Source organism: Rhinopithecus bieti, unplaced genomic scaffold (genome assembly GCF_001698545.2).
Source record: "Rhinopithecus bieti isolate Rb0 unplaced genomic scaffold, ASM169854v2 scaffold_11241, whole genome shotgun sequence".
NCBI classification, from domain to species: Eukaryota; Metazoa; Chordata; class Mammalia; order Primates; family Cercopithecidae; genus Rhinopithecus; species Rhinopithecus bieti.
The window spans coordinates 158,057-185,921 of NW_016806652.1; the positions used below are offsets into that span (position 1 = coordinate 158,057).

Here is a 27,865-nt window from a genome sequence, read left to right on the forward strand (position 1 = left end):
TAATTAATATTAAAATGGCAAGTAATACATCTAATAAATCCAATTTTCAAAATTTCAAACATCTTTTGAAAACATTATATGGAAAATAGCATGATGTTTTTAAACTTTGGCAACTTTTAGGACCACCTCTTACAAAGACATGTAATTATTTTGCAGTTTTTAGGGGTATAAAGTTCATCAGCTAATCATGAGGATGCAAATTCTTATTTCAGATGACTCTTTGGAAAACTTGGGACAATGTCATGGCCTACTGGTTACAGCATTTTGAGAAGAACAGTGGTTTTGACCTGGGCACACTTTCTAACATATTCACTCTCAACTGTTCTTATGCTGTTGGCCACCTTAACCCCATCAAAGAGGCTTTCTCAAGCCATGTCTCTCAGCTGATAGGCATCCCATCAAGTTTTACAGGAACCACAATCTTTTCTTAAATTATTCATTCCAGAAAATTGGAAAAGGCCTTACACTTTGGAGTTCCTTATGCCAATTTTTGGGTGATTTCTGTCTGTTGTCATTCCATTGATAACCTTACATATTTTCTCGCTTTACATACCACATATAGGCCAAGAAACAGTATCTCTAGCTCTGCTTTTTCCCCCAGACTCCTGAATGGAACATGAAATTGTGTACTCTACATCCCTACACTAGTGTCTAACATTCACCCTTGGTATGCCTCAAATAAAATTGATGTAAACCATTGTCATACCGTTCCAAATCAACTTTCTTACTTTAACTAATGATGATTTCACATCTAATAAAGTTGATTTATATAGTTATTAAAGAAAGATGGATTTTTTTTTCAACTTAGTAGTCAAGCATATAAGGCCAAAGGAAATTTTTAATTTCTTTAGCACGCATAACATTTCTTTTTTAAGATATGAAATAATTATTAGGATGGTTATTTGTAAATACTAAATTTGCTAGAGGCTTATTCCAATTCTTCACCCTCCATTTCCACTTCTTATTTTTAAAAGAAAGTTACTCAGAATTTCATAAAATTCAATGCCTGGCTTCAGGAACCCTTGGAATGTAACAAAATTCTACAGAAACTACGAGTCCTGTTTTCTCTACAAGAAATGCTGGAGGGAATACTTCAGGCTGAGTAAGAGGAAGTAGACAGTAACTTAAAGCCATAGAGAGTGATAAATATATGGGAAAATGCGAAAACATGTATTTTTGAAATTTTGGTTTGTATTCTATTTTTCTTCAGAATTTAAAATAAAACATAGAAAGGAGTATAATTCTATGTTAATATGTACACAATATATAATGTTCTAATGAGTGACAAAAATAATGTGAAGTGGGAAAAAAACCTGGGAAAAGGAGTTTTTATATGAAATGGAAGTTGATGTTGATTCAATGTAAATTATTATAACTCTATGAAGTTGTATGTCATCCCCACAGCAACTACAAAGAGAATGAATGTAGAATATACTCAAGAGGAAAGGAGAAGGGAATCCAAATGTCATTTAAAAAATTACGAAATCTCACAAAATGGTAGCAATGATGGATATGAAGGACAAAAGCTATAGACATGGAGAAAAATATTAAAAATGGCAAAAGTAACTATTTTCCTGTCACTAATGACAGTCATGTGTCATGTAATGCCTGGGCTATCTTCTTGAGAAAGGCTTTGTTAGGTAACTTTGTCCTTGGGCGGACATCGTAATGTAGAGATAATTCTCTCAAACCTTGTCATGATCTTATCAGCGATCTTTATGTCATATTCTAAATCCTTTGTTTTCATTTCAACATTCTTCACAGCATCTTCATCAGAAGTGAAATCCATTTCGCCAAACCACTTTCTTTGTTCATCCATAAAAAGCCACTTCTCATTTGTGAAAATTGTATGAGATTGCAACCATTCAGTAATATTCAATCTTCAATTCTAATTCTAGTTTTCTTGTTATTTTCACCGCATCTGCAATTACTTTCCCCACTGGTCTTGAATTCCTCAAAGTCATCCATCTATGAGGGCTGGAATCAACATCTTCCAAACTCCTGTTCTAGTGTATATTTTGCCCTCTTTTCATGAATCATGCATGTTCTTAATGGCATCTAGAATAGTGTATTAGGATTCTCCAGAGGGACAGAACTAGTGGAATATATATACAAAGGGGAGTTTACTAAGTATGAACTCACATGATCACAAGGTCCCACAGTAGGCCATCTGCAGGCTGAGGAGCAAGAGAACCAGTCCGAGTTCCAAAACTGAAGAACTTGGAGTATGATGTTCAAGGGAAGGAAGCATCCAGCACAGGAGAAAGATGTAGACTGTGAGGCTAGGCCAGTCTCTCCTTTCATGTTTTTCTGCCTTCTTATATTCTAGCCATGCTGGCAGCTGATCAGATTGTGCCCACCCAGATTAAGGGTGGGTCTGCCTTTCCCAGCCCACTGACTCAAATGTTAATCTCTTTTGGCCACACCCTCAGAAACACACCCAGGATCAATACTCTGTATTCTTCAATCCAATGAAGCTGGCACTCAGAATTAACCATCCCAAATCCACCTTTTGTTAACTTGAACCCATCTCCTGAAATCATACATAATATTCAAATAAATACAATAAGGTCATAATTACACCTAACATAATACAAGTATCCTTCCTACAACCGGAAATGCACCAATCCCCACCCCAAATACTATTACATAAAGTTAACAGTACTTAAATGCTGATGTGAAGTCAATAAATCTTATGTCACATGATGAAGGAGAAATGAAATAAAACAAAGATTTGTTTTAGTACAGGTGTATACATACACAAATATGTTTTTAACAAAAGGAGAAGGAAATACTCATGACAATTACAGTCCTCGTTTCTGCAGCTGGTCATATGGTCATAGCTGGTATTGATGACTACCTTCTTCTACTACCCATTATGTATATCTTTGTATACCTGATATGCAAGCACCTCAGCGGGTCATGTTTTTTTCCTGATAGAGTGAATCAAACTTTCATTTTTGAAGGGTCTGGGTCACTTGTAGTCCTGCTGGATTGGGCTATTGTAATTTCCCATTGACCTTAATCACATGGCATGGTAATACTAAGCGACGCCCTAATGGATCTCCTGTATTCCATGCATACTCTTCCTTACCTGTGTTGTGAGATAGTAGACTGATTTCATCTTGATAGCCTGGGTCAATCACCCCAGCCAACACTGTAACTCCCTTCTTACCCCGTTGACTTAAAGGTAGGAGGAGCCCAAAGCGGCCAGATGACTATCTTCACTTCCAGTTTAATGGAATCGTCATTGTGTCTCCTGGTGGCAGCGTTCTTCCCTCTAGAACTAAGATCTCTAGGCCAGCAGAAAGTGATGTCACAAGAACAGGAAACAAAAAATTTGCTAGTGGATCACTGGGGTAATGTTGAGCGGTGCCACTTCCACTTCCTTGATTTCTGGACCATGAATCCTGGCTATGAAACAGTACCAATACATTGGACGCATACACAGCCTTATGGAGAACTTTGCCCCATCCCTGCACAGGACTGTCACCAACTTTCTAATCATGTTTCTTCCAAGTCCCTAACCATCCAGCTAAAACATTGGATACAGGCAATGAATCACTATATAGTCACACATCTGGTCATTTCTCCTTCCATGCAGCACAACCAGGTGCACTGCTTGAAGTTCTGCCCACTGGGAAAATTTCCCTTCATCGCTGTCCTTCAGGGATGTCCTACAAAGAGGCTGTAGTGCTGCAGTTGTCCACTTTTGGGTGACGTTTGCATAACGTGCAGAACCATCTGTGAATGACTTACAAAATGTAGTCATTCTTGATCACTGGAAATGTTAAATTCTAGAAAACGTAGCATTCCTTTGCATGATAACGTCATTCTGCTACAGTTGTTGGCAGAAGATTCATTTGATGAATCCAATCTTTCCAAAATAGATGATTCTGATGATTCAGACAATTCTGATGTTAGTTCTCTTTAGAAATAACTCCAAGAATAGTTTTATATTTTATTTTCCTTTGAAAATAAGTCAGACTTGCTTCAGCCTCAAAAGTGTGTTTATGTAAAATTAAATGAGCACTGGCAGTGAGCTTCTTTTTTTTTTTTTTTTTAACAGGAAAAGGGTTAAAAGGTGCTTCCTAAATACCAGTCTACAAAATAGCCACATTTAATTCACTGCTTAACCATTTTTAAATGTTAGCTTCCTGAGCCAAAATGAGGGTTCAGGAGCAAACAATGAGGGAGCAGTCTTGAGCTGTCCTCAGATAACAAGACCTATTTGCACATTTGGCTCCAGGGTGGTCTTCAACTATAGAAGATCCTGGCTCATGGAGATATGGGAAGAAACATATCCACCCCCAACTGAGGATTCCTGAAGCAAGCCAGGACCTTGGGTAGGATTGATACCCTCCAGATTGTCTCCAGTTGGGAAAGCTTTGTCACAAATGGTATGTCTGTGATGATCAGGTATTAAGATCACCCACTCAGGTCATGCTGGTTCTAGGTGTGTAGAGAAATTAGAAACTGTCTTAGTCCATTGTGTTGCTATAAAGGAATATCTGAAGCTGAGTATGTATAAAGAAGAGGTTTATTGGCTCACAGTCTGGTGGCTGTACAAGAAGCATAGCATTGGCATCTCTTAGGCCTTTGGTGAGGGCTTCAGGCTGCTTCTCCTCATGGTAGAAAGGAAAGGAGAGCCAGCATGTGCTGAGTTCACGGGTGAGAGAGGAAAGCAAGAGAGGAAAGTAAGGTGCCAGGCTCTTTTTAACAAGCAGCTATGAAAAAAGTAATGAAGCCAGAATTCACTTGCTACTGCAGGGAGAGCACCAAGCCATTCATGAGAGATCTGCCCCCATGACCATAATGACTTCACTAGGCCCCACCTCCTACAATGAAAATTCGGCATATGGTTAGGAGGGTCAAACGTGCCAATCATAGCACTCTGCCCCCGATCCATAACCTCATGTTCTTCTTACATGCAAAATGTAGCCATTTCATCCCAATAGTTCCCAAAAGTTGTGACTTGGTCTAGCACCAACTTAAAATTCCAAAGTACAAAAATTCGTATCAGACTCAATGCAACTTCCTGCCAGTTATGAGCCTATGAAGTCAAAAACAAGTTATTTACTTTCAAAGTACAACCATGTTATCCGTTGTGGGTAAACATTCCTTTTTCAAAAGGGAAGTTAACCAAAAAAAGGAAGGGGTAGGGACAGGGGAAATAGGATTCACGGAAATCAGAATTCCAGCAAAGCAGACATTAAATTTAAAGCTTCGAGGTAATTTCTGTTGACTTTATGTCTTGTACAGCCTATTGTCTAGATTCTTCTTGACCTAAGTAGCATTCCTTCCTTCTGGCTGTGGGGCAGGGCCTTCTGTGAAATGGGAGTCTTATGATCTACAGTCAAACAAGATAGGTCAGATAATTATTTTTATGGCCATAATTTACACAGAAAGATGGAGGGAAAGTTAGAGTAGTATGTTTAGTTTTGTGGCTGGCTTTGGGAAAATGGATTCTGATTCCTATGACCTACTTTGGGGAAGAAAGATTTTAGTTTCTGTAGCTAGTTTAGGGAGAAAGAGGATTGAGATATAAGAGGGCGAGAGAAGCTCAGAGAAAAACTTTTGCTTCTGAAGCCTTTATTTGGGGCATTGTTTGCTGAGTCCTGGCATTAATAGAAGTGTATGTTGGTTCTCTTATTAATCTGCCTTTCATCAATTGATTTTTTAGTGAAACATCAGAGAGCAAAGAGGAAGTCTTCCCTTGGCCCCTATAACTACCATTTGACTGGAGGGAGATATTTTCTTTTCTTTCCGTTACTGGACGGTAAACATGCCTTCCATTTCCTTGGAAAGAAGTACTATCTCTATATGCCAACACTGTTCACTCTATGAATTTCTTTAAAAAAAAACGTGGAATGCAGGGAAGACAATGTTCCCTACTTATCAAATATGCAGAAATGTGAGCGACCTTTCAGAATGGTCTCTCAATAGGCATTTACCAATTTTGACCAATTACACACTCCTTACAGGGATTGTTTCATTCATAATCTACATCCTCTACCAGACTATAAACTCAAGGCATTGAAATTTTTATTTCATTTTGCCTACCTTATTTATTGATAAAACAATGTTTGGCACATAATGAATATTCAATAAAGTTTTGCTAGATGAATAAATGAATGGCACAATATGCAAGAACAAAATGCCAGAACATGGGTAGATGATTAAGAACCTTAATAAATTAATGAGATGCACTGCTTTAAAATCAGTAAAATATAATTTTGAAATTTTTGAATATTTGATAGCTTGGAAAAATAGTTGTTACTTCTGTTACATATAAAAGTACATAATCTGCATGTTGAAGATTTCACGATTGTAAAACACACAAAACAAGAATATTTGCATAGGAAAATTATGAGGAAAATACACCAAATGTAAAGTATTCTGGAATGGAAGAATTACACATTATTTTTGTTCTCTATCCTTTCTCTTCTGTTTTCTAAATATTTATGTTATTTGTGCACACTTTTTAATAATTAGAAAAATAAACATCCTCATATTCAAATCTTTACCTCATAAAGTGAAGAAGTGAAAGGCAGGCAAACAAACTGTAGACGCTGCTTTCTAATCACCTCACCAAATACAGACATCCTCTCCAAGATGCCTAAAAGGAAGAAATTCTGCTAGTATCACTCAATAGATCATGGTCAATATTCTTCAGAAAACAGATAACAAAGGTGATTAGCAGCATTGAAATAGAAAAAATANGGAAGAATTACACATTATTTTTGTTCTCTATCCTTTCTCTTCTGTTTTCTAAATATTTATGTTATTTGTGCACACTTTTAATAATTAGAAAATAAACATCCTCATATTCAAATCTTTACCTCATAAAGTGAAGAAGTGAAAGGCAGGCAAACAAACTGTAGACGCTGCTTTCTAATCACCTCACCAAATACAGACATCCTCTCCAAGATGCCTAAAAGGAAGAAATTCTGCTAGTATCACTCAATAGATCATGGTCAATATTCTTCAGAAAACAGATAACAAAGGTGATTAGCAGCATTGAAATAGAAAAAATAATATTAATTTATAATTCTTTTCCCACTCTGTGAATGCAAGTGCTTTTCTGAAGGTGCAGTGAGGATTTGCTAGCATCCCATAATTTACAATTATGTTCCTACTTGTACCCCAGTACACATAGTCTAATCTAAGGAGGGGATAACACGTATCTCTAATATCCAGACATGCAAAAAGTTGTTGGGAACACGCCTCCAAATCTGGCCATAGACAGGCCCCAAAACTGGCCATAAACAAAATCTCTGCAGTACTGTGACATGCTCATGATGCCTATGATGCCCACACTGAAGGTTGCTGGTTTGCCGGAATGAGGGCAAGGAACAGCTGGCCCACCCTGGGCAGAAAACCACTTAAGGCCTTCTTAAACAACAAACAATAGCATGAGCAATCTGTGCCTTAAGGACATGTTCCTGCTGCAGATAACTAGCCAGAGCCCATCCCTTTGTTTCCCATTTTAGTTAATCTATAATCTATAGAAACAATGCTTATCACTGGCTTGCTGTCAATAAATACGTGGGTAAAACTCTGTTTGTGGCTGTCAGCGCTGAAGGCTGTCAGCCCCCTGATTCCCACTCCGCACTCGATATTTCTGTGTGTGTATCTTTAATTCCTGTAGTGCCACTGGGTTAGAGTCTCCATGACCAAGCTGGTCTCAGCAAAATGTGATTACTGTTTGATTAATTATAAGAATTCTTGTTATTCAGTAAGTAGTAGTAGTATTTTCCTTTTCCTGTGTTTTTTTTTTTTCTCATTTTTATAATTTGTCCTTTCCAATTGTATGTCAATAATGAGTACCTTCTCAGCAGTTAGTGTGCCAGGAGCTGTGATATTGAATAGGGTCACAGAGATGAGTAAGACAAGGCTAAACACTCTCATGAGGGAGACCACAGATTTCTACTTAAAGCTTTTCAGTATATAAAAGTCACTTCACACATTTTTGTTCATTCAAAAATGTCTTCTCTCAGAATCCTGGTATGGTTTCACAAAAAGAAAAGAGACTGTTCACATATTTTTTGGGGGGACTGAATTTATATTCTCATAAACTAAAATTGTTTCCCTATTTCTGAAATAGTCATATTTGTATTTTATTTGTTGGTAATTATTCTACCAGTTTGGAGTGTAAAAGTGGAAAATATGGTGCTAGTACATTGCTAAGCAGCAAAATGAGCATATATTTCCAAGTCATGCTAATTAAGATATTCTATATTATATATGTAATGTATAAGTAATATAATGAATCAAGGGATTATAAATAGAATTTTAAGTTAATATGCTCTACAATAATCCAAGTGTTGTTTTTTCTTTTTTTTTAAAGCAAAGCATAAAAGACATAAAGGCTTTTGGTTTTGCACATAAAATCTCTGTCGGGTGCAAACACACATAAAATAATTGCATTTTTTCCCTATTTCTACACTCCCCTCCAAACTTCTTTGTGTTTGATTCTTCTTATTTTTTCCTCAATCCTGAGATCCTGCCACAGTTTATCCAATGGAACGTCATGTTTGTGAACAAACCAAAGTCAAGGGATATTGGATTCCCCAGAGATGGGCTGCAGGTAGACAAAGATGACACTGGAGTACGAGTCTTGCCTTGAGGATCCAGAGAAACACCAGAGGATCTTATCTTGGTAGAGGCCACAGGAGACACCTCAGTCACTAGCACTGAAGGTCTATTAGTTTCATAAGTCATTTATCATTCAGATTGGTGAGATTTATATATCTGAGGAAGTGAGAGTTATGACAGGCAAAGAAAGCCAATGAAGACATAAATTTGGGAGATATAAATGGTGTCCTGAAAAGGTAATGCCACATTAAGGAGAAATGCCACTGGACTCTTAGGGGAGGACATGGAAGCAGGGCCCACTGTGACTTCCCTAGGACCTATGCACATTTACCTACCTGGGCCCATCTCCATAAAAATATTTAAATTACGTCTTATGTTGCCTTGGCGGAGACATGAAGGTGGACCAGGTTTTAGTCATTATTACGTATTTGTTATTATTGTATTAATTTTTCTTTTTTAACATAAATTAAGATAGCCCTGTGCCTTCTAGGTCTAATGGGTAAGAGGGTCCAAAATGTAGGACCCAGGCACAGGTAGTGAGGGCATCAAAAAAAGTGGATTCACAATGGTGCAGACATAGGCAGTGTTACTCACAGACCGACATTCCTGTTGGGCCAGAAATTGAGCCCTGGAGGAAACCTATGGTCTGCGGGCTACAGTGAATCTCCTGTTTCACCCCATGCCTGAATTCAGGCCTGTCTTGCTGATGTAGAAAAGATGTGTTCCTCTGTTTCTGTGTGTCCTGCAGAAAACAGTCTGTGAAAGAATCTGCAAGCATCACTTACAATTGTAACTTAGCATGTCAGAGATTTCCGTTGAGGCCATCAGTGGCTTTCATGTCCTCTGGAGTCAACTCAAAGACAAAAACCTGAAAGGGAGGCAATACTCACATTAACCTTTCCCCAGGACAGCAGTTTCTACCTGGAAATCCAAGGACTTTGCAAGGGGCAAAGGCAAGGATGGCATTAGGGAAGGCATTTCCATCCTCATCAGCTTCCAGGTGCACCTGGCCTGGGACCTCTTCCACCTGAGCTATGCCTCTTCTCCATCCCACCCCTCTTCTACTCGGCACCACTTCTCAAAAGAAAGATGTGCACTCCTCAATCTAAAATATTTCTAGAGAATTGCTTGAGACAGAAAAAGGAAATCACTTGTTTTAAAATGGAAAAGAAAGTGTGGACACAATACCTGCCACCTGGACTTGACCACACTTGGTCAGGCTCTTGTTTCCCCACTTCCCTGGGAACTTGATCCAGCCTTAGACTGAGCAAGCCTTGAAACATGGAGCAATCCCACTCAAGAGTCTGTTTGCCCCAGAAAAAGCATTTCCTGATCAACTGTTGTACTTGCTCACTTCAGGATCCCTGAATACTGTCTATTTGCAGCTGTGTTTGCTTGTCCTCATAAAAATGTTTTCGGATTGATCTTTGAGACACACAGATGTTACGCTCAGGGTTCTACCTTTGAATACATTTCTCTTACTTAAGTCTAGGTTGGTTGTCATTTGTCAACACATAGCCCCTGCTGGGAAGTCCTTTAATAGCAAAACAGAGAGATCTTTGGTAAAAAATATTAAGTTAATTATGTGATCCAGGAGACAATTTCTTGAAAGACTCAGATCATCTGCCTATCTATCTATCTATCTATAATCTATCTATCCATACATCCATTATCATCATCATCTCTCTCTATATATATATATATATGTTTGTGTATATATGTGTGCGTGTGTGTGTGTATATATATATATCTGTCCATTCATTTTATATATATCCACCCACCAGTTTATCCACTATTCTTTAAAAAAATGTACTTCAGCACTCCAGCCTGGGTGACAGAGCAAGACTCCATCTAAAAAAAAAAAAAAAAAAATGTACTTCAGAAGTGATATGGTTGTCATGGGAGCAGGTATTATTAACATGTGTTTAATTGAAAACTAAAATGTAATCTGTGTGGTTTAACAATGAGATTTAGATTTACCTATTGGATTTTTCCACAAATTGATATACTTGATCTATAACTATAACGTTTTGAAGTAAATACATTATAAAGAATATGTCTCAAATGTCATATCTTGTAAATATGAAACTCATAAACTTTATAGCCGTCATCTCAAAATGAAAAATAGCTTACATAGTTTTTCAAAATTCCTATGGGATTCTAAAAAACATAAGTTGAAGACCTGTGATTGATATAAGGCCCAGAGTGGATATGGGGAGAGGCTTAGGAAATAACTTTACTTATTGTATACGCTAATTGGATAAGGCTATGAACTTATACCTAGTTTCCTCGCTGCCAGGAGAAAGGTGACAAAAGATGACCCAGGATGAGCCAGAAAGAGTCACTGCATTTGGAGTCTCACCATCCAGAGAGCACACTGACATATTAGCAAACAATGTGCAATAAGAAAAAAATCTCACTAAGCAGAGCCTTTTCATGTATTACTGTGGTGAAAAAAAATGTGGTAGGTGGTTTGAGTGGTTTAACAAAGCAGCTTATCCTACTTGGGTTTGATCTTAAAATACAAATAGGAGTTTGTTGGGCAGAGAAGGTGAATGGGAGAAACCAGGGCCCTTAAATTCATTACCATGTAGAAGAACTCCTAAAATGGATTAAAATGACAGAGTTGAAATTTACTTAGTGTCACATACTTAGTAAGTGGCAAAGCCAGGCACAGAGGTGACAAACGTTGGGACTCTGAGTCAAGTGCTGCCTCTTCTCACCTTTGCAAGCTGCCCCCATCCCTAGCACACAGCAGAGAGAAGCATGAGAATGAATGGGACACAGTGTAGACTCCCATGCAAGAGAGGTCACCAGGACAGCACCCATGGCTCGCTCTGGAGCAACACCACTGGGCCCATACCTGAAGGTCACCTTGCATTCTCTTCTCAGAGCAGCTCTTGGCCAGAACCGACAACCCTGCTAAGCTGGGTGACCTGACCTGGGCTTCAACTGCATTTCTTGGCAATGGCTTTCAAGATTGGCTCCTCCAAGAGATGTGAACTGTCACAATGCAGCCCAAAAAATACATCCATACACACACATACACATAGATGTTAAGGATGGAGGATGGAAAATATAGAGTGTGCTGTCCCTTTTCCTGAAATCCTCCAGAGAATTGAGAGAAACTGGTACAATGTAGTATGGTTATAAACAGTTTCATAAATATTCAAAGAAAGTCATTCATAATTGCAGCAAACTGGAAACAATTGTCCATCAACAGGTGAATGGATAATTCGTAGTATAGTTGTCCATATAATGAAATATTACCCAGCAATAAAAGAACTACAGATATTGCAACTACATAATGTATCTCACAGATGGTGAGCAAAAGCCTAATGAAATATAATATGCATTATCTTTCATATGAAACTTCAGAGCAGACAAAACTAATCTGAGATGAAAAAAAAAAAAGCCACCTAGAGGTGAAGAATTATTGTCTCAGAAGAAATGAAAAAATTGCTTTTTTGAGTGACAGAAGGTTTCTGACATAGTAAGATCTGTCTCTACAACAAATAAAATTTAAAAATCAGCAAGGTGTGGTGGCATGCACCTGTGGCCCCAGCTACTTGGGAGGCTGAGGCAGGAGGATCATTTGAGCCTGAAAGGTTGAGGCTGCAGTGAGCTATAATTGTGCCACTGCACTCTAGTCTGAGCAAGAGAGTGAGACAGCTTCTCAAAAAGAAAAAAAAAAGGAGAAGAAAAAAGAAAGTTAGTTTCTTTAGCATGTTAGGGTTGTGGGTTATAGAGTACATCCATTTGTCAAAATTGTATAGCATTACAGTTTATGCAAATTTTACATTAAAATCACTTTAAAAATTATAGTTGGAGTGGAGTTGGGAGTAAGTAGACATTTAGATGATACAGGAAAGAAAGAATGTTGGTGACATTGAAGCTCAGTGGTGTTTCATGAAAACCAACTACACTGTCGTTTTTACTTTTTTGTCATTGACTTTGTCCAGAATAGAATTTAACTACTTAGTTTTGTGGGAAAGAGAGTTTCGGATGGGAGGGGTAGAAAGGGATGAGGAAAAGGATTAATCAGTGAAGGAGAACTTGTGAGTCATTCAGTAAGATGTATAGCAGTGGCAGTTTCTGTGAATTTCCTTGAGCAAAGGCGTGTGTCTAAACTACTTAAGATCTTTAACTTATCGGGACTGAAGTGGGTGGGAGAGGGTTTCAGGAGGAGCCAAGATGTTTGATTATACTCCACTGCTTCAAGGAAGTGTTATCTGCCTGAGAAACCTGTGGAATGCCGCTGAGTGGTTATGCTCTCATGGTATAAAGACATGAATTCAATAAGGAGACTTTTCTCCTCAGAGGATACCAATGGCTCCCCGTGGATGTCTCACCTGTCATCACCAACTCATCTGTCACCCCAGAAACCCTCTTTCCCACAAGGTTTAATATGAATTTTTCATAATCAGTAGAATTCCTGCCATAGGCTAACTCTGATGCTCTTATTACGACTTTGGGACTCTGTGGGAAGCTAAAGCACTGGGGGCAACTGGAACAACGTCCTTGGACTTGCAGAACTTCAGGTGTTTACTCTGGTGAAGGTAAGGGTGGCATTCCACCTGTATGACATTTGACATTCCAAGGCCAAATGTATGAGAATGAGCCAATAACCACGTGCAAATTTAAATAGTGCTTTAAATGAATATGTAATACTACATTAACATATGTACTAAATATTTCTGATTGATCAGTTTTCTATGCACCTTCTGAAATACCTTTGAATCCCATCGCTTGGCATATTGATACAGTAAGTTAATATCTCAACTTTTATTTTAGGTTCAAGGTATACATGTGCAGGTTTTCTACCTGGGTAAATTGTGTGTCACTGGGGTTTGGTGGACAAATGATTTTGTCACCCAGATATGGAGCACAGTATCCGATAATTTTTTGACCCTTACCCTCCTTCCACCGTCCACCCTAAATAGGCCCCACTGAGTATTGTTCCTCTCCTTATGTCTATATGTACTCAATGTTTAGCTCCCACTTATGAGTGAGAACATGTAGTATTTGGTTTTCTGTCCCTGTGTTAATTTGCTTAAGATAATGGCTTCCAGCTGCATTCATGATGCTGCAAAGGGCATTATTTCATTTTTTTTATGAATGTATAGTATTTCTTCATGTATATGTATCACATTTTATTTGTTCGGTCCACTGTAAATGGGAATTTTGGTTGATTCCATGTCTCTGTGATTACGAATAGTGCTGCAGTGAACACATATGTGCACGTGTCTTTTTGGTAGAACAATTTATATTCCTTTGGGTACCTATCAAGTAATGGGATTCCTGGGCTGAGTGATAGTTCTAAGTTATTTGAGAAATCCCCAGGCTGCTTTCCACAGTGGCTAAACAAATTTACATTCCCACCAGCATTGTAGAAGTGTTCCCTTTTTTCCACAACTTTGCCAACATCTGTTATTTTCTGACTTTTAAGTTCCTTATAGATTCTGGATATTAGACCTTTGTCAGATGCATAGTTTGCAAATATTTTTTCACTTTCTGTAGGTTGTCTGTTTACTCTGTTGCAAGCTTCCTTTGCTGTGCATAAGTCCTTTAATTAGGTCCCACTTGTCTTTTTTTTTTTTTTTTGCAGTTACTTTTGGAGAGTGCATCATTAAATCTTTGCCAAGGCCTATGTCCAGCATGAGAGGTCTTAGGGTTTCTTCTGGGCTTTGTGTAGTTTTGGGTCTTATATTTAAGTCTTTAATCCATCTTGAATTGATTTTTGTATATGGTGAAAGGAAGAAGTCGAGTTTCACTCTTCTGCATATGGCTAGGCAGTTATCCCAGCAGCATTTGTGAATAGGGAGTCCTTTCCCCACTATTTGGTATTCTCAACTTTGTTGAAGATAAGATGGTTACAGTTGTGCAGCTTTATTTCTGTGTTCTGTAACCTATTCCATTGGCCTATATGTCTGTTGTTCCAATACCAGGCTGTGTTGGTTATAGTAGCCTTGTATTATAGATTGAGGTCGGGTAGTGTGATGTCTCTGGCTTTGTTCATGTTTTCCCCCTTAGGGGTTCTTCGGCTATTCGGGCTCATTTTTTTGTTCCATATACATTTTGGAATAGTTTTTTTTTTCTAATTCTTTTAAAAGGGTGTTGATAGTTTGACAGGAGTAGCATTAAATCTGTAAACTTATTTGGGCAGTATTGCCATTTTAACAATGTTGAATCTTCCTATCCATGAACTAGGATTTTTTTCCATTTGTTTGTGTCATCTCTGATTTCTTTCAGCTGTGTTTGGTAATTCTCATCAGAGATCTTCTACTTACCTCATTAGCTGTATCCCTGGGTATTTTGTTCATTTTGCAGCTTTGTGAATAACATTTTATTCTTTTTTTTCTAAGGTGGTGTCTCTGTTGCCTAGGCTGGAGTGCAGCAGTGGTGTGATCTCAGCTCACTGCAACCACCCAGGCTCCAGTGATTCTCCCACCTGAGCCTCCCAAGAAGCTGGGACTATAGGGCTGCACCACCATGCTTGGCTATTTTTTAAATATTTTTGTAGAGCCAGGGTTTTGCCATGTCAGCCAGGCCAGTCTTGAACTACAGAACTCAAGTGATCCACCTGCATTGGCCTCCCAAAGTGCTGAGATTAGAAGTTTGAGTCACTGCCGCTGGCCAGATTATATTCTTGATTTAACTCTCAGCTTGGACCTTGTGTATAGAACTGCTACTGATATTTTGTACACTGATTTTGTATATTGAAACTTTACTTAAGTTGTGTAGAAGTTTCCGGAACCTTTGGGCAGAAATGGATTTTCTTGGTATAGAATCATTCATATCATGTGTTAATACAAATGGCTTGCCTTCCTCTCTTCCCATTTGGATGCCTTTTGTTTTTTTCTCTTGCAGGCTTGCTCTGGCTAGGACTGCCAGTGTTATGTTGAATATGAGTGGTGAGAGTGTACTTCTTTGTCTTGTTCTGGTTCTCATGGGGAATGCTTCTAGTTTTTACCAATTCAATGTGATGCTGGCTATAGGTTTATCATAGATGGCTCTTACTATGTTGAGGTATGTTCCTGTGAATATTTGTTTGTTGAGGGTGTTTAATATAAAGAGATGTTGAATTTTATTGTAAGCCTTTTCTGCGTCTACTGAGATAATCATCTGATTTTTGTTTTTAGTTCTGTTTATGTGATGAATCACATTTAATGATTTATGTATATTGAGCCAAACTTGTATCCCAGGAATAAAGCCTAGTTTGTCATGGTGGATGACCTTCTTGTTATGCTGCTGGACTCAATTTGCTAGTATTTTATTGAGGATATCTTGGTCTATATTCATCAGGGATATTGGTCTGAAATGTTAATTTTTCATTGTTCCTCTGCCAGGTTTTGAATCAGAATGTTACTGGCCTCAAAGAACGAGTTAGGGAGGGGTCATTCCTTCTTGATTTTTTGGAATAATTTCTGTAGGATTGGTACCAGCTTTTGTTTATACATCTGATAGAATTTGGCTGTGAATCCATCTGGCCCAGGGCTTTTCTGTTTGGTAGGTTTTAAAATTCCTGATTCAATTTCAGAACTTGTTACTGTTCTGTTCAGGATTCCAATTTCTTCCTGCTTCAATCTTGTTGAGTGTGCATGCACATTAGGCACTAATGTGGAGACGCAGACAATATAATGTTTCATTCTGGAGCTTTGGAAAAGAAGCTGAGTTACAGATATTGATTTGTGGTTTATTGGCCTAGAGGTTGTATTTAAAGCCATAAGAATAGTTGACATCGTCAAGGAAATGAGTGAAGACAGGAAACAGTCCAAAGATTGCCCAAGAATCCTCCAAAGTTTATGGCCTCCTCCAATTTTAATAAATGAATAATTTCAGGAACTGATGTGGACTATGAAACTTGGTAGGATACGTCTCAGCTAAAAGATATGGCTTAAGGAAGCCCCTTTGATGAGATTAAAGTTACCACCACAGTAAGAACAGTACAGGGTGAAAGTGTTAGAAAGCAACCCCAGGTCATAAACACGTGTCAGTCTCAAACTGCTTTGAACAGTGGCTCATGGCATTGTCCCAGGTTTTCAAAAAAGTTGTCTAAATGAAAATGTATGTCCTTTTGACTACCTGATTAAATTCATATCCCTAAAAACTTTACAAATAGTTACACACCTTTGTAAGAGGTATTCCTAAAAGTTACCAAAGTCTGAAAGCATCATGTTGTTTTGCAATATACTGTTTTCAAGAAATGTTTGAAATTTTGGAGAATGTATTAGATATGTTATTTACCATTTCGAAATTAATTTGATAAAAAAATACGTAATGGCTTTGGAATATTTTGCAGTTTGTATTTGTTAAGTTTGCTTTTTTAAGTATGAAATATTTCAAAAGCCTGAGTATAACAAATTAATAGTGTATTTTTAGAACCTTATAATATCTGCTCTATATGGAGTTGATATTCAGGAGAATGTGGCCAGTCAGTGGCGTCCTTGATGTTCTGCTCCACCACAGCCCAACAAGGTCACTGCTGATACTGGGCACACAGAGGAGATCAAGCCTGGATCTCAGCTCTGAGTTTGTTAAAACAATGTAGGACGTTTCCTTTTATGCCCAAGACATAATTGACAAAAGAACATGTGTTTGTATTTCCCAAGCAGAGATGTGCTCAACTCCCTTCTCCTAACCTCCACCATACCTGACTTCTAATTATCCTGGGAGGGTGCCCTCCCATCTGCCTGAATACCATTTCATAGGGATGCTTCCTCCCCAGGTTCCTGGATCTCTGATTCTGGTGATGCTGGAGGGTCATACTGTCAATATGGCTCACCTTCCAGACTCTATGCTGTGTGTTTTCTCCTTTCTAAAAGAGCTAAACACAGACTGACAAATACCTGTCACTTGTTCCTCCTCTAGAGGCTAAAAACTCCACCCACTCTCACCTCAAAAATGTCTATACAATGGTTGTTATCATCATCCACTCCCTACCCTAAACTTGTATGCAAATCCTTTTTTTTTGCCCTAATGAACTAAAGGGAAAGCAAACACACAAGTAACAGAAAAAGGAATAGGAAAAGAATCTTTAGGAAAAAACATTCAATTATTTGAAGATCATAAAAATTTATTGTCTTTGCTTTCTGGCCTATAGATTTATATCTAGCTAATTGAAGTTGCTAAGCAGGATGGATTTAGGCCATAGGTGGTGTGCCCAACTACCAGCATAGAGACATCCTCGGCATCACCATCCACAGGCAGGGCCTTCTCCTAAACATCATGCAATGCCCTCCATGTTAATACTCATCTGAAAAATGGATAATTAGGGTGGCCTGAAAGACTGAAAAGAGAAAGAATAGTGCAGAATATGGATGAAATGACCCTATTACTGCAGTGGTAGTGAAGTGATTTCTATGAAACAGCCATTCGTGTGAATGTTAAGAAGTTTATTTTCTGAAAAGTTGTAGAATCTGTCTTTCTTACTTTTATGAACATAACTTTATAATATGGTTTTTTCAAACTAACAAATTATTCAAATTATATTCTATTGCCTGGAATTTGTCACATAAACTGCACAGTGTCAATCATTCAAACATATTCCTCCATATCTGTCAACAGAGCAACAGACCTTTTCTATTTCAAATTCTCAATGAAAACAAGAACTCATTCCGCATTATTTTGAATAGAAGCAAGTCAGCTATATGTTCAGCCTAATCAAAAATTTTGAGTGTTAAATGATATTGGCAACAACCACACATCCTTTTAAAAGATGCAGTCATTACTCGCTAGCTGTTTACCATATGGAAAATATTTTGATTCAGACATGTCATATATGATATGGAATTCCATATCCTAAACTGTACAATATGCTAAGGGCAGTCTTCAAGTGGAAATCACACAAAATATAGTGATGAATAAACAAATTGTTAATATTAAATAATTAATTGATGGTGAGAATTACCTATGTTTACTACTCTCCCTTTCCTTTTCATGATTCCCTATTTTTTATTTTCTTCTAAAAAAGATATAAACGATGATATATCTAAAAATGTTTGAGTTCTTACGAAGTGCTGCTGTGCTTTTCCTTTTTAATACATTATCTCCTGTCTATTACCTGTTAATATCTCCACTGCAAGCAGTGACATAACTTGTTTTGTCCTCATCACATGAGTGCCTTTCTGTGAATCCTAGAACCTTGGAGCATGTAGAAAGAGTAAGATCTTTGTCAACTATACATTATCTCCAAAATGGAGCTTTAGTCTCCAACTCTTCCCTTGATTTTTTAATCTCTCTTCTCTAAAACTTCTTTATACTCTGGCACTGAGATTTTGATATTGCAAAAAATCGAAGCCAAGAGTTCTATTGCCCACTAAAGGCAAACTTTCTTGAGGCAAGATGCAGTGTTTGGGTCATGAGCAAACGTCTAAAGAGAAGGAAGAAAGATATTTGAAACGATTAAAAATACTGTATTGACATGATCTTGTGAACAATTCCGTATGGAGGAGATGAGAATTTCTGGCATGGATCCCAAGGTTAATTGAAATGTTTTTTATCTGATAAGGAACTGAGCAGATTTGGAAGAACGTCTAATCAGAACACACGGGCAATATCCACAGTTCGTCCAGTAGGCCATAGCAGAAATGCCAGGCCTACATGAAAGATGCAGACTCAGCAATAATATCGGCTGGCCTGGAAAGTTCCATGGAGTCAGGAGAGCAGAGGCTCAGGTTGAGCCATTCTGACCCTGTGCCCACTCACCCTGTGCCCACTCACCCTCTCAGACCTGCCAGAGAAGAGAGCTCTGGAATGAATCCAGGAGGAGGATTCCAGAAATCTCCTGTCTCACCTCTCACACACACTGGCCTCTGTTCCCGCTGGTACTGAGGTAACATTTAAAAGCCATCTGATATTCCTTCTCCAAAAATAGATTAGGCAACCCATTTACCAAAGTCACTTACTAATCTAGGGCAACATATCGAAAATTTCTGTTTAAGGTATCTAGAACTTTCATATCCTCTGAAGTCAACTGGAATTCAGAAATCTATCAAAGAAGTAGAAAACTTTTATTGTTGTTAGATTGCATAATTGTCAACTTGGAATAGCCAAGTATATCAGACAGTAGGGTGTAGAGGCAATATTTAAAATATTTGATGTTTCCAAAGTTATGAAAGGCATTTCTAAACTCTCAAGTGATTAAAGAACATCAGGTAAAAAAGAAACATAAATCCATTCCTAGATATTATACATTAAAACTGCACAACACTTCAGAGAAAGAGAATATCTCAACAGAAACTAGAGATAGAATAAAACTGACCTTGTGTGCACACTACTGGTTCATGTACTTAGAAGATTCGGAAGAATCTAGAGGGAAATTTTGAAACTTATAGTTTAGACAGTTTGGGTATTTGTCCCCTCCTAAGCTCATGTTGAAATGTGATTCCCAGTGATGGAAGTGGGACCTGGTGGGAGGTGTTTGTATCATAGGGGCATCCCTCATGAATGGCTGGGCACCCTACCCACGGTCATGACTGAGTGTTCACTGTATTAGTTCACATGAAATCTAGTTTAAAAAAGAGTCTGACATTTCTTTCTTCATTTTCTCTCTTATCCCCACTACACTCCAGCCTGGGTGACAGAGCGAGACTCCATCTCAAAAAAAAAAAAAAAAAGAAATGAAAAAAGAAAGAAAAAAAAAGAAATACCTGAGGTTGGATAAAATATACAGAAAGAAGGTTTATTTGGCTCACCATTTTGCAGACTGTACAAAAAGCATGGCACCAGCATTTGGTTCTGGTGAGGCCTCAGGAAGCATTTACTCATGGTAGAAGGTCACAAGAGGAGCAAGCACATCAAATAGCAAGAGTAGGAACAAGATTTCTCATGACTCCTGACTGTGAAGTGGTGGCCAAGGAAAAGAGGACTCACTCTAGACAGTGAAACTCCCTCTATCTATGGTAGACCCAGCTGGAGAATTGATAGAATGGAGGATATTTTCCTCTCACTGTAAAGTATAATGTTCCTTCTAAGTTATGCAAAGTAGGTTTAGGGTGAATGCCATGCCAGTTCTATTCCTCTGTTGCAACTTGGAGATATCAGAGAAGAAACAAAGAGAAAAAGAAGCAAGAAATCAGAAGCTCACTCTCTGTGTTCTTCCCCCAGGATGTGAGGGCTCCTGATGAGTGATCAAATGCTAAGAGGGAGTGAACGGTACCACATTATTACCAATGCCCAGGACAGACGTTAAGCTGCGCAGTGATGCCATGCAGAAAAGCCTCAGGAGAGAGACACAGGGGAAGGGGAAAGAAGGAGGAGCATTTCTGCCTTTAACTCCCCACCTAGGAAGGAGGCAGAGTCAGGATTAGTGAGTGATATTCAGAGCTATGCTTAGTTGTATGGCTCTCTGTAAGTCCTGAGAAACTGCTGGGTGGTGGCAGCATTGAAAGACGTGCTGAGATCAACAGCCTTCCCTTGAGTAAACAAAGAGCTTTGTGTTTAACCACAAAACACATTTCTTGTGGACACTGAGTGTTTTCCAAAGACCCTCATGACCTAGTGCTTACCATGGAGGGTGTCATTCATATGAAGGAAAGATTTCCGTCAATGCAAGCACTGTAGCCTCATCGATCGATGGCCACTGCAGCCCAGCTGCCCCTCAGAACAAGTGTGTTCCCTGTCAAGTGTCCATGAGAAAGTTCACCTAACCCTAAGGACAAAGTGAGACACAGGTGACATCTTCTTCAACATCCCTCCAGAGGATCACACAACATCCAATGGCAGGCTGTGAAAAGTCTTACAATTAAAAAACTAAAGATAATAATTACAGTGGCTGGGCGCAGTGGCTCACGCCTGTAATCCCAGCACTTTGGGAGGCCGAGGTGGGTTGATCACCTGAGGTCAGGGGTTTGAGACCAGCCTGACCAACATGGAGAAACCTCATTTCTACTAAAAAATACAAAATTAGCTGGACATGGTGGCGCATGCCTGTAATCCCAGTTACTTGGGAGGCTGAGGCAGGAGAATCACTTGAATCAGGGAGGTGGAGGTTGCGGTGAGCCAAGATGGAGCCATTGCATTCCAGCCTGGGTGACAAGAGGAAAACTCCATTGCAATGTATATGTATTGTGTGTGTGTGTGTGTGTGTGTATAAAAACACACACACACATGCATACATACATATGAGTAAATATACTTGTACAAGGAAAGATTTTTCTCAACTCAATTCATAACATATTCACACAAACTCACATTCTATTTCCCAGCTACCCTCCCTAACCAGATGCTCTTACTAAACCCTGGCCTGTGTCCAGCTGTGTACAGCTGGGGGTGTAGGGAAGGGAGGAAGGAAAGATGAGAGACTTGACCCTGATGGCCCTCAGTCCTGGGGAGACCAATCTTAGGCTGTGCACCATTCCCCATTGCCATTGTCAAGGCCATGTTTGCTACTTCTAGGACTGGGATTTCTTATTTTCCTCAACTTTTTTTCTTTTTACACCATGCAGATACCCTTATAGGGGCTGTTTGGACCAAGAGAAAACTTTCCCTTTGCCTTCTGAAGTTTCGTTGAAAAATCAACTGGCAGAAGGTGGATTAATAGAAGAAAAGGGATACAGACTTATTAACACGCACAAGGAGAACCACAGAGTGACTACCCAGCCCCAAAGTGGTACAGAGGCTTGGATACCATCTTGAGGTCACAAAGTAATGTGGGCTCAGAGCATGATGGTGATGAGTCAGGTTATGGTGCAAGCCAGGTTGTGGGAAGGAGCGAAGAGGAGGCCTGACCAATGGGAAATAAACATCAATTCCTAAGCCTGGAAGATTAGGCAGATCACGCACTGAGAAATAACTGTTAAATTTTGCAACATGGAAGTCATTGGTGACCTGATTAAGAAACTTTTTGCACAGCCTCCCAAAAGAGTTTTAAAAAACCTCAATTACCATAAATATCCCTGGAAGCAACTCTAATCCTCTCTTCTCAGACAGGTATAGTGGGTACCACACCCAGATATTGTTCTTAGCCTTTTTTTCTTCTTCTTTTTTTTTTTTTTTTTTTTTTTTGGAGATGAAGTTTAGCTCTGGTCGCCCAGGCTGCAGTGAGTGCAACGGGATGATCTTGGCTCACTGCAACCTCTGCCTCCTGGGTTCAAGTGATTCTCCTGCCTCAGCCTCCAGAGTAACTGGGATTACAGGTGTATGCCACCACACTCGGCTAATTTTTGTATTATTAGTAGAGACAAGTTTCTCCATGTTGGCCAGGCTGGTCTCAAACTCCTGACCTCAGGTGATCCACCCGTCTCAGCCTCTTTACCTTTCAAATAGTCACTCGCTTTTCATCCTCTCCCTTTGTCCCTTTGAAGTTTCACTGGAAACTCAACTCAAAAAAGACAGATTATTTGGAAAAATGTATTTAACATATACAACCAGAAACCTTCGGAATAAAGACCCAAAGATACAGGGGAAATTACACATGTTTATTCTTAGGTTCAACAAAGTATGGACAGCTGTGTAGAAATAGGATGGGATAAGAAGGGCCTGACCTAATGCTAACGAACAGAGCGGGGCCCCCAGCAAGGCCTGACTGTCTAGATTCTCTGCAGCCTCCCTGTGCCGCACTCCCTCCTTCCTGCTGTGGGGCAGGGCCCTCTGTGGAGTGGGGCTTTTATGACCTACAGTCAAAGAAGGTGGGCAAATAATTATTTAATAGACAGCATTTACACAGAAAAGCAGGGGGAAATTTAGAGTAATATTTTTTTTTGAGATGGAGTCCCGCTCTTGTTGCCCAGGCTGGGGCGCCATGGTACAATCTTGACTCACTGCAACCTCCGCCTCCTGGGTGTAAGCAATTCTCCTGCCTCAGCCTCCAAAGTAGCTGGAATTACAGGCATGCACCACCATGCCCGGTTAATTTTGTATTTTTAGTAGAGAGGGTGTTTCACCATGTTGGTCAAAGTGGTCTCAAATTCCTGACCTCAGGTGATCCACCTGCCTTGGCCTCCCACAGTTAGAGTAATATTTTTATGTTTCATGGCTGGCTTTGGGAAAGGGGCTCTGCCTTCTATGACCCACTTCGAGGAAGAGGGAGTCTAGTTTCTGTGGCACCTCGGGGGAACGGGAGACAGAACAGCAGGAGGAGGTCAGAGAAAAACTTCTGCGATCTTCACATTGGAGCATTGTCCTTGCCTATACCTCAGAGGAGCCGCTGCCATTTCTCTAGGTCAAGTTCATGAAGTTTACCCTCCCTCAGTTCTCTAGAAATGACTGAAATGCAGTGGGAAAAACCTGCTGCTCGGGAGGCCAGGAAAGTCCTTGTCACACAATATTCCCCGAACGGCAGTGCTGTTGGCATACTTGCTCCCTGGTATTTTCCTTGGAGAACTTCAGAAATCTGGGGAGAACTTCAGCACATGGAATGATTGGAAAATTAATAGCTCCATTTTAGGAGCCTCCTTTCAACCAGGTGGTACTAAAACCTGTGCAACTCAGAGCACGTTCCCTGATCCAGGTTGGTGATTGACAGTTCTAGCATGCCATCAAAGCCCCTTGGTCACTGTGAATCGGCGATATTGTCCAGAGAGGGCGGCTGGATTTAACACTATTGAATCACTTTTGGATTATCCACTGTGGTGGGCATGAGTTCGTAAATGAGGGTGGGACAAGGGAGAAATGTCTGCTCCTGACAGCAGATGGGCCTGCCCCGCCCTTTACCAAAGCCGGCCTCTGGAAGCTCCTCTTCACCTGTTTAACCTTGAGGCAAATTGTCACTAGCACAGGTGGGAAATATTTTCAACTTCCAACACTAACTACAAAGCAAAGGTAACAGCATTTAAACCACTAATGGTCTTAACCTTTCTGGGCTGCTTGATATGTATCTCATATATGTATATGATATATATATGTTTTTATAAATATGTTTACATATATGTTTATATAACTTGTATATCTGAAACTGCAATCCCTAAGCTAATTAGAAAATATATTGAAGACAATTACTGGACTAGAGGAAAAATTGACTCACAAACAAGTAGTATACTGTTGACCTACTTGGTATTTAAAACTGTGGTGAGTTGTGATGCCAGTTAATGACATCTGTCATTTTACTATGGGGCATGTTCAAAAAAATCAAATTGATAGCCCAGATAGACACACAAAAAATGAAACTTTAATGTTCTTCCTTTGTCTTCAGAAATCCATCCAGAAAATAAACACTGCATTTTCAAAGCAGGACAAAGTGATCAGGTGCCAGTCTCTTAAGAATGAAGGGTTATGTAGACAGTCAAGGAGAATTGCGAAATTCAGAACGCAGATATTACATTTCCCACTAGAACAACGTCACAACCAGCAACACAAGAAAATCAAGCCCAGTTTTGGTTTGGCCCATTATTTTCTTGGCAGAGACATTTTTCTTCCTTCTCTGCTTCTTGGTCTTCTCCACTGACAGCCAAGATAAAATTCTGTGACCAGGAATCTACCAACCCTCTCCTCTCCATGAGAAACAGCTACTCAAGACTCGCTGGGGGACTCAGGGGACCCACTGGGCAAGTGAATAGCCCTTTGCTCTGCATAGCTCAGTCCAACAAAATTCTTCTTGGGGAAAAAAATGATGCAAATTAATCTTATTGCCAAACATTTCCGTAAGTGTTTCTCTTCACATGCCTCATGTTCAGACTAAGACAAATCACAAATTTTCTTCAGTGAAAAAAAAAAATTATCCTGTTGCAGCAGGGAAATGGCTAGAGGCTGTTATGAACATTTGAAGTTCAGGTAAAGAGTTTACTTGATTTGAATAATCTCAGTCAGGTGCTGAAACAGGGACCACTGCAATGTGATTCTCACAAATACATAGAGATGACTCTTTCATGAACAGCAAGCCATACGACTTCACAAACTATAGTTTTGTTTGTTTGCACCATGTAGCCACATAATTCTGGGAATGACTGTTTAAAACAGGAGTGTGCAGCTGAAGGAAAGCCAAGAAGCAGGGTTGGGGCGGGGGATGGAGGATCACTAGGAGGAAGTGCCCAGGGTAAGGGGCATTCTGACTCGACCAACCTAACAGGATTCCTGATGAAGGCAGCTCAGAGTGGCCAGAAATTCCTTGGGGATGGTGAGGGACAAGGAACCTGGCCAGATATTGAGGCTGAGGGTGACAGACATCAAGGGTGGGGGATTCTGACTAAACTGAGGTAACAGGATTCTTGCTAAAACTGGGGTCTTGGGACACACCCCAAAATGGGGCCTCACTGAAAAAGGAGCTCAGAGGAGCCTGACTAGGGTTGGGGCAAGAAGAGAGTCCTTGTCACCAGAGAATGCTCTGTAAACACCCTCCCGTGAAGAAAAGGACAGCGGCCCAGCATTCTCTGTGCTTCCTGGCCCAAGTCCTCATCTTACTTGCATTGACCTGATGATCTCCACGCTGTCCACACCCGCAGCAGAGGTGACAAGACTGCGTGGCCTTGTTTCTCCTTCAGCACAGCTGAGATGAACTAAAATCCACCGAAGGAACTTGAAGTTAGCATAAGTACAGGGTCTAGGAATCCTAGAAAAGAAAAAATGGGTTTACCAAAACTCTAATGCAAGGTTGGAACCCTGACAACAGGTCAAAATAGCACACGTTTTTGTGTTTCTTGGTTTTGTAGGGACCAAGGGAAACCGTCCCCTTTGCCTCTGAGAAAGGCTTACTGGAAAATTAACTGGCAAAAGGCAGATTAATAAGAGAACAGGTGCACAAAAGTATTAGTGTGCAAAGGACAGAATCAGGGTGATTCCCCCAACCCCTCCCTCAACTGGGTTCAGAAGTTTATGTAGTAGCTTAAGGTTACCAAAAGAATGGGAGTTGAGAGCATGGCACAGACAGGCTCTGGTGGGGAAATAAGTTATGAGAAGAAGAGAAAAGGAAGCCTGGCTAGCAAAGGTGGTCTTGTTGTGTAGCTGAAACCTCACAGGGAGCAGCGCTCAGAGAGAAGAGGTGAGGTTTCAGGTCTTAAAAGATATCAGACTCTCAGTTAATCATCCCTAGGTCTAAGGGAGGGGCTCCGAGGAAGCCAGGCTGCATCCAGGCAGATTCTATCCAGATGCAACTCTCCCCTGCCAAAGCCAGCTTTGCAGAGCTGTTTCTGTTGGCAGTCCCTTTGAAAAGCCACCTCAAAATATGTCAAAGAAAGACCCATATTAGGCTGAAATACTTTGGTTTCCTTCAGTTTTTATTGACTTTGTTTAAAAATAAAGACCCTACCTCTGGCTTCCTGATTCAGCATCTCCCAAGGTTAGGCCCAGGCATTTGCATTTCTTGGAAGCTCCTCAGGGGAGCTGCCCCGGTAAGAACCCCTCCTCGGGTTCTTGGGAATGGACATTCATTCCTTTGGGCAACAACCTTCATGCACTACCTGCTGTGCATCCTAATCCAAATGCCTGTGATACACCAGGGACACCTGGGGGCAGCTCCCTCACGGAGCTTGTGTTGTTCCTCTGTCCCCTTTTCTCCCTCCCTCTGCACTGTATGGTTTCAGGGAACCTTTTCTGATATGGATGCCACCTCCAGATTTCTCCATTGTGCTTGCTGTGGTGCAAAAGCTAGGACTATTTTTCAACTCTTAATGTTTCCTGTGGTCCTTTTACCCTCCTGGGCCGAATTCCTTTCAAACCCCGCTTGGTCATCTGGTTGTTTCTGACTCTCAGATTTACGAACCCAAGCATTGGCCGTTCTCATCACCACCATGACACCCGCACACCAGTGTCAGTTTCCTAAAGTCATCAATTGTTGGCCAGGGGGATGTTTGCAAAGCAGAAGATTATGAAGAACCCTGTCTTGAATCTTCATACAGCTCATAACTTGAGGAACCTCTTCTGTCTTCTGAATTTGCTGCCAGAGTTGCTGTCTCGGCATCTTCTCTTTGCATTGCTTTTCATGAATTGGAGTCCTGATCCATTTCTCTCCCTGGATTTGTTCCATTGTCTTTGGTGCTGTGTGGTAGGCATACCTTGTAGGGTAGACATAGCTGTCAGCAATAACTTAGGTATACGCTGTAAGGCAGATGCACCTGTCAGCAATAATGTAGGCATACCCTGTAAGGCAGACTCACCTGACAACAATAACATAGGCATACCCTGTAAGGCAGACTCACCTGACAACAATAACTTAGGCATACCCTGCAAGGTAGATTCACCTGGCAGCAATAACGTAGGCATTCCATGTAAGGCAGGTGCACAAGACAGCAATAACTTATCCTACGAAATGAGGGTTGCCACGTGGAGGTCGCTGGTGGGAGGGAGTTCAGTGATGGTGCTATATAAACTGCATGCTTTTTTTTTTTTTTTTTTT

The 27,865-nt window shown here is 40.0% G+C and overlaps 1 protein-coding gene across 5 annotated transcripts in view; it reads left to right on the forward strand.

The window, feature by feature from the left end:
* Window positions 1–22,251, forward strand: part of LOC108532990 (aldo-keto reductase family 1 member C3 homolog) — a 41,488-nt gene extending 19,237 nt beyond the window's left edge. For 2 of the 5 annotated variants that reach the window (XM_017877307.1, XM_017877306.1), the window contains one exon: window positions 22,047–22,251. In XM_017877307.1, coding sequence (XP_017732796.1) covers window positions 22,047–22,236 — 190 coding nt within the window. In that variant the 3' untranslated portion in view covers window positions 22,237–22,251. Of the gene's footprint in view, window positions 1–212; window positions 232–4,249; window positions 4,344–19,328; window positions 19,447–22,046 lie in introns of those variants that run through there. The other 3 variants (XM_017877308.1, XM_017877309.1, XM_017877310.1) reach the window with 3 other exon arrangements.
* The last annotated feature ends 5,614 nt before the right edge of the window (window positions 22,252–27,865 follow it).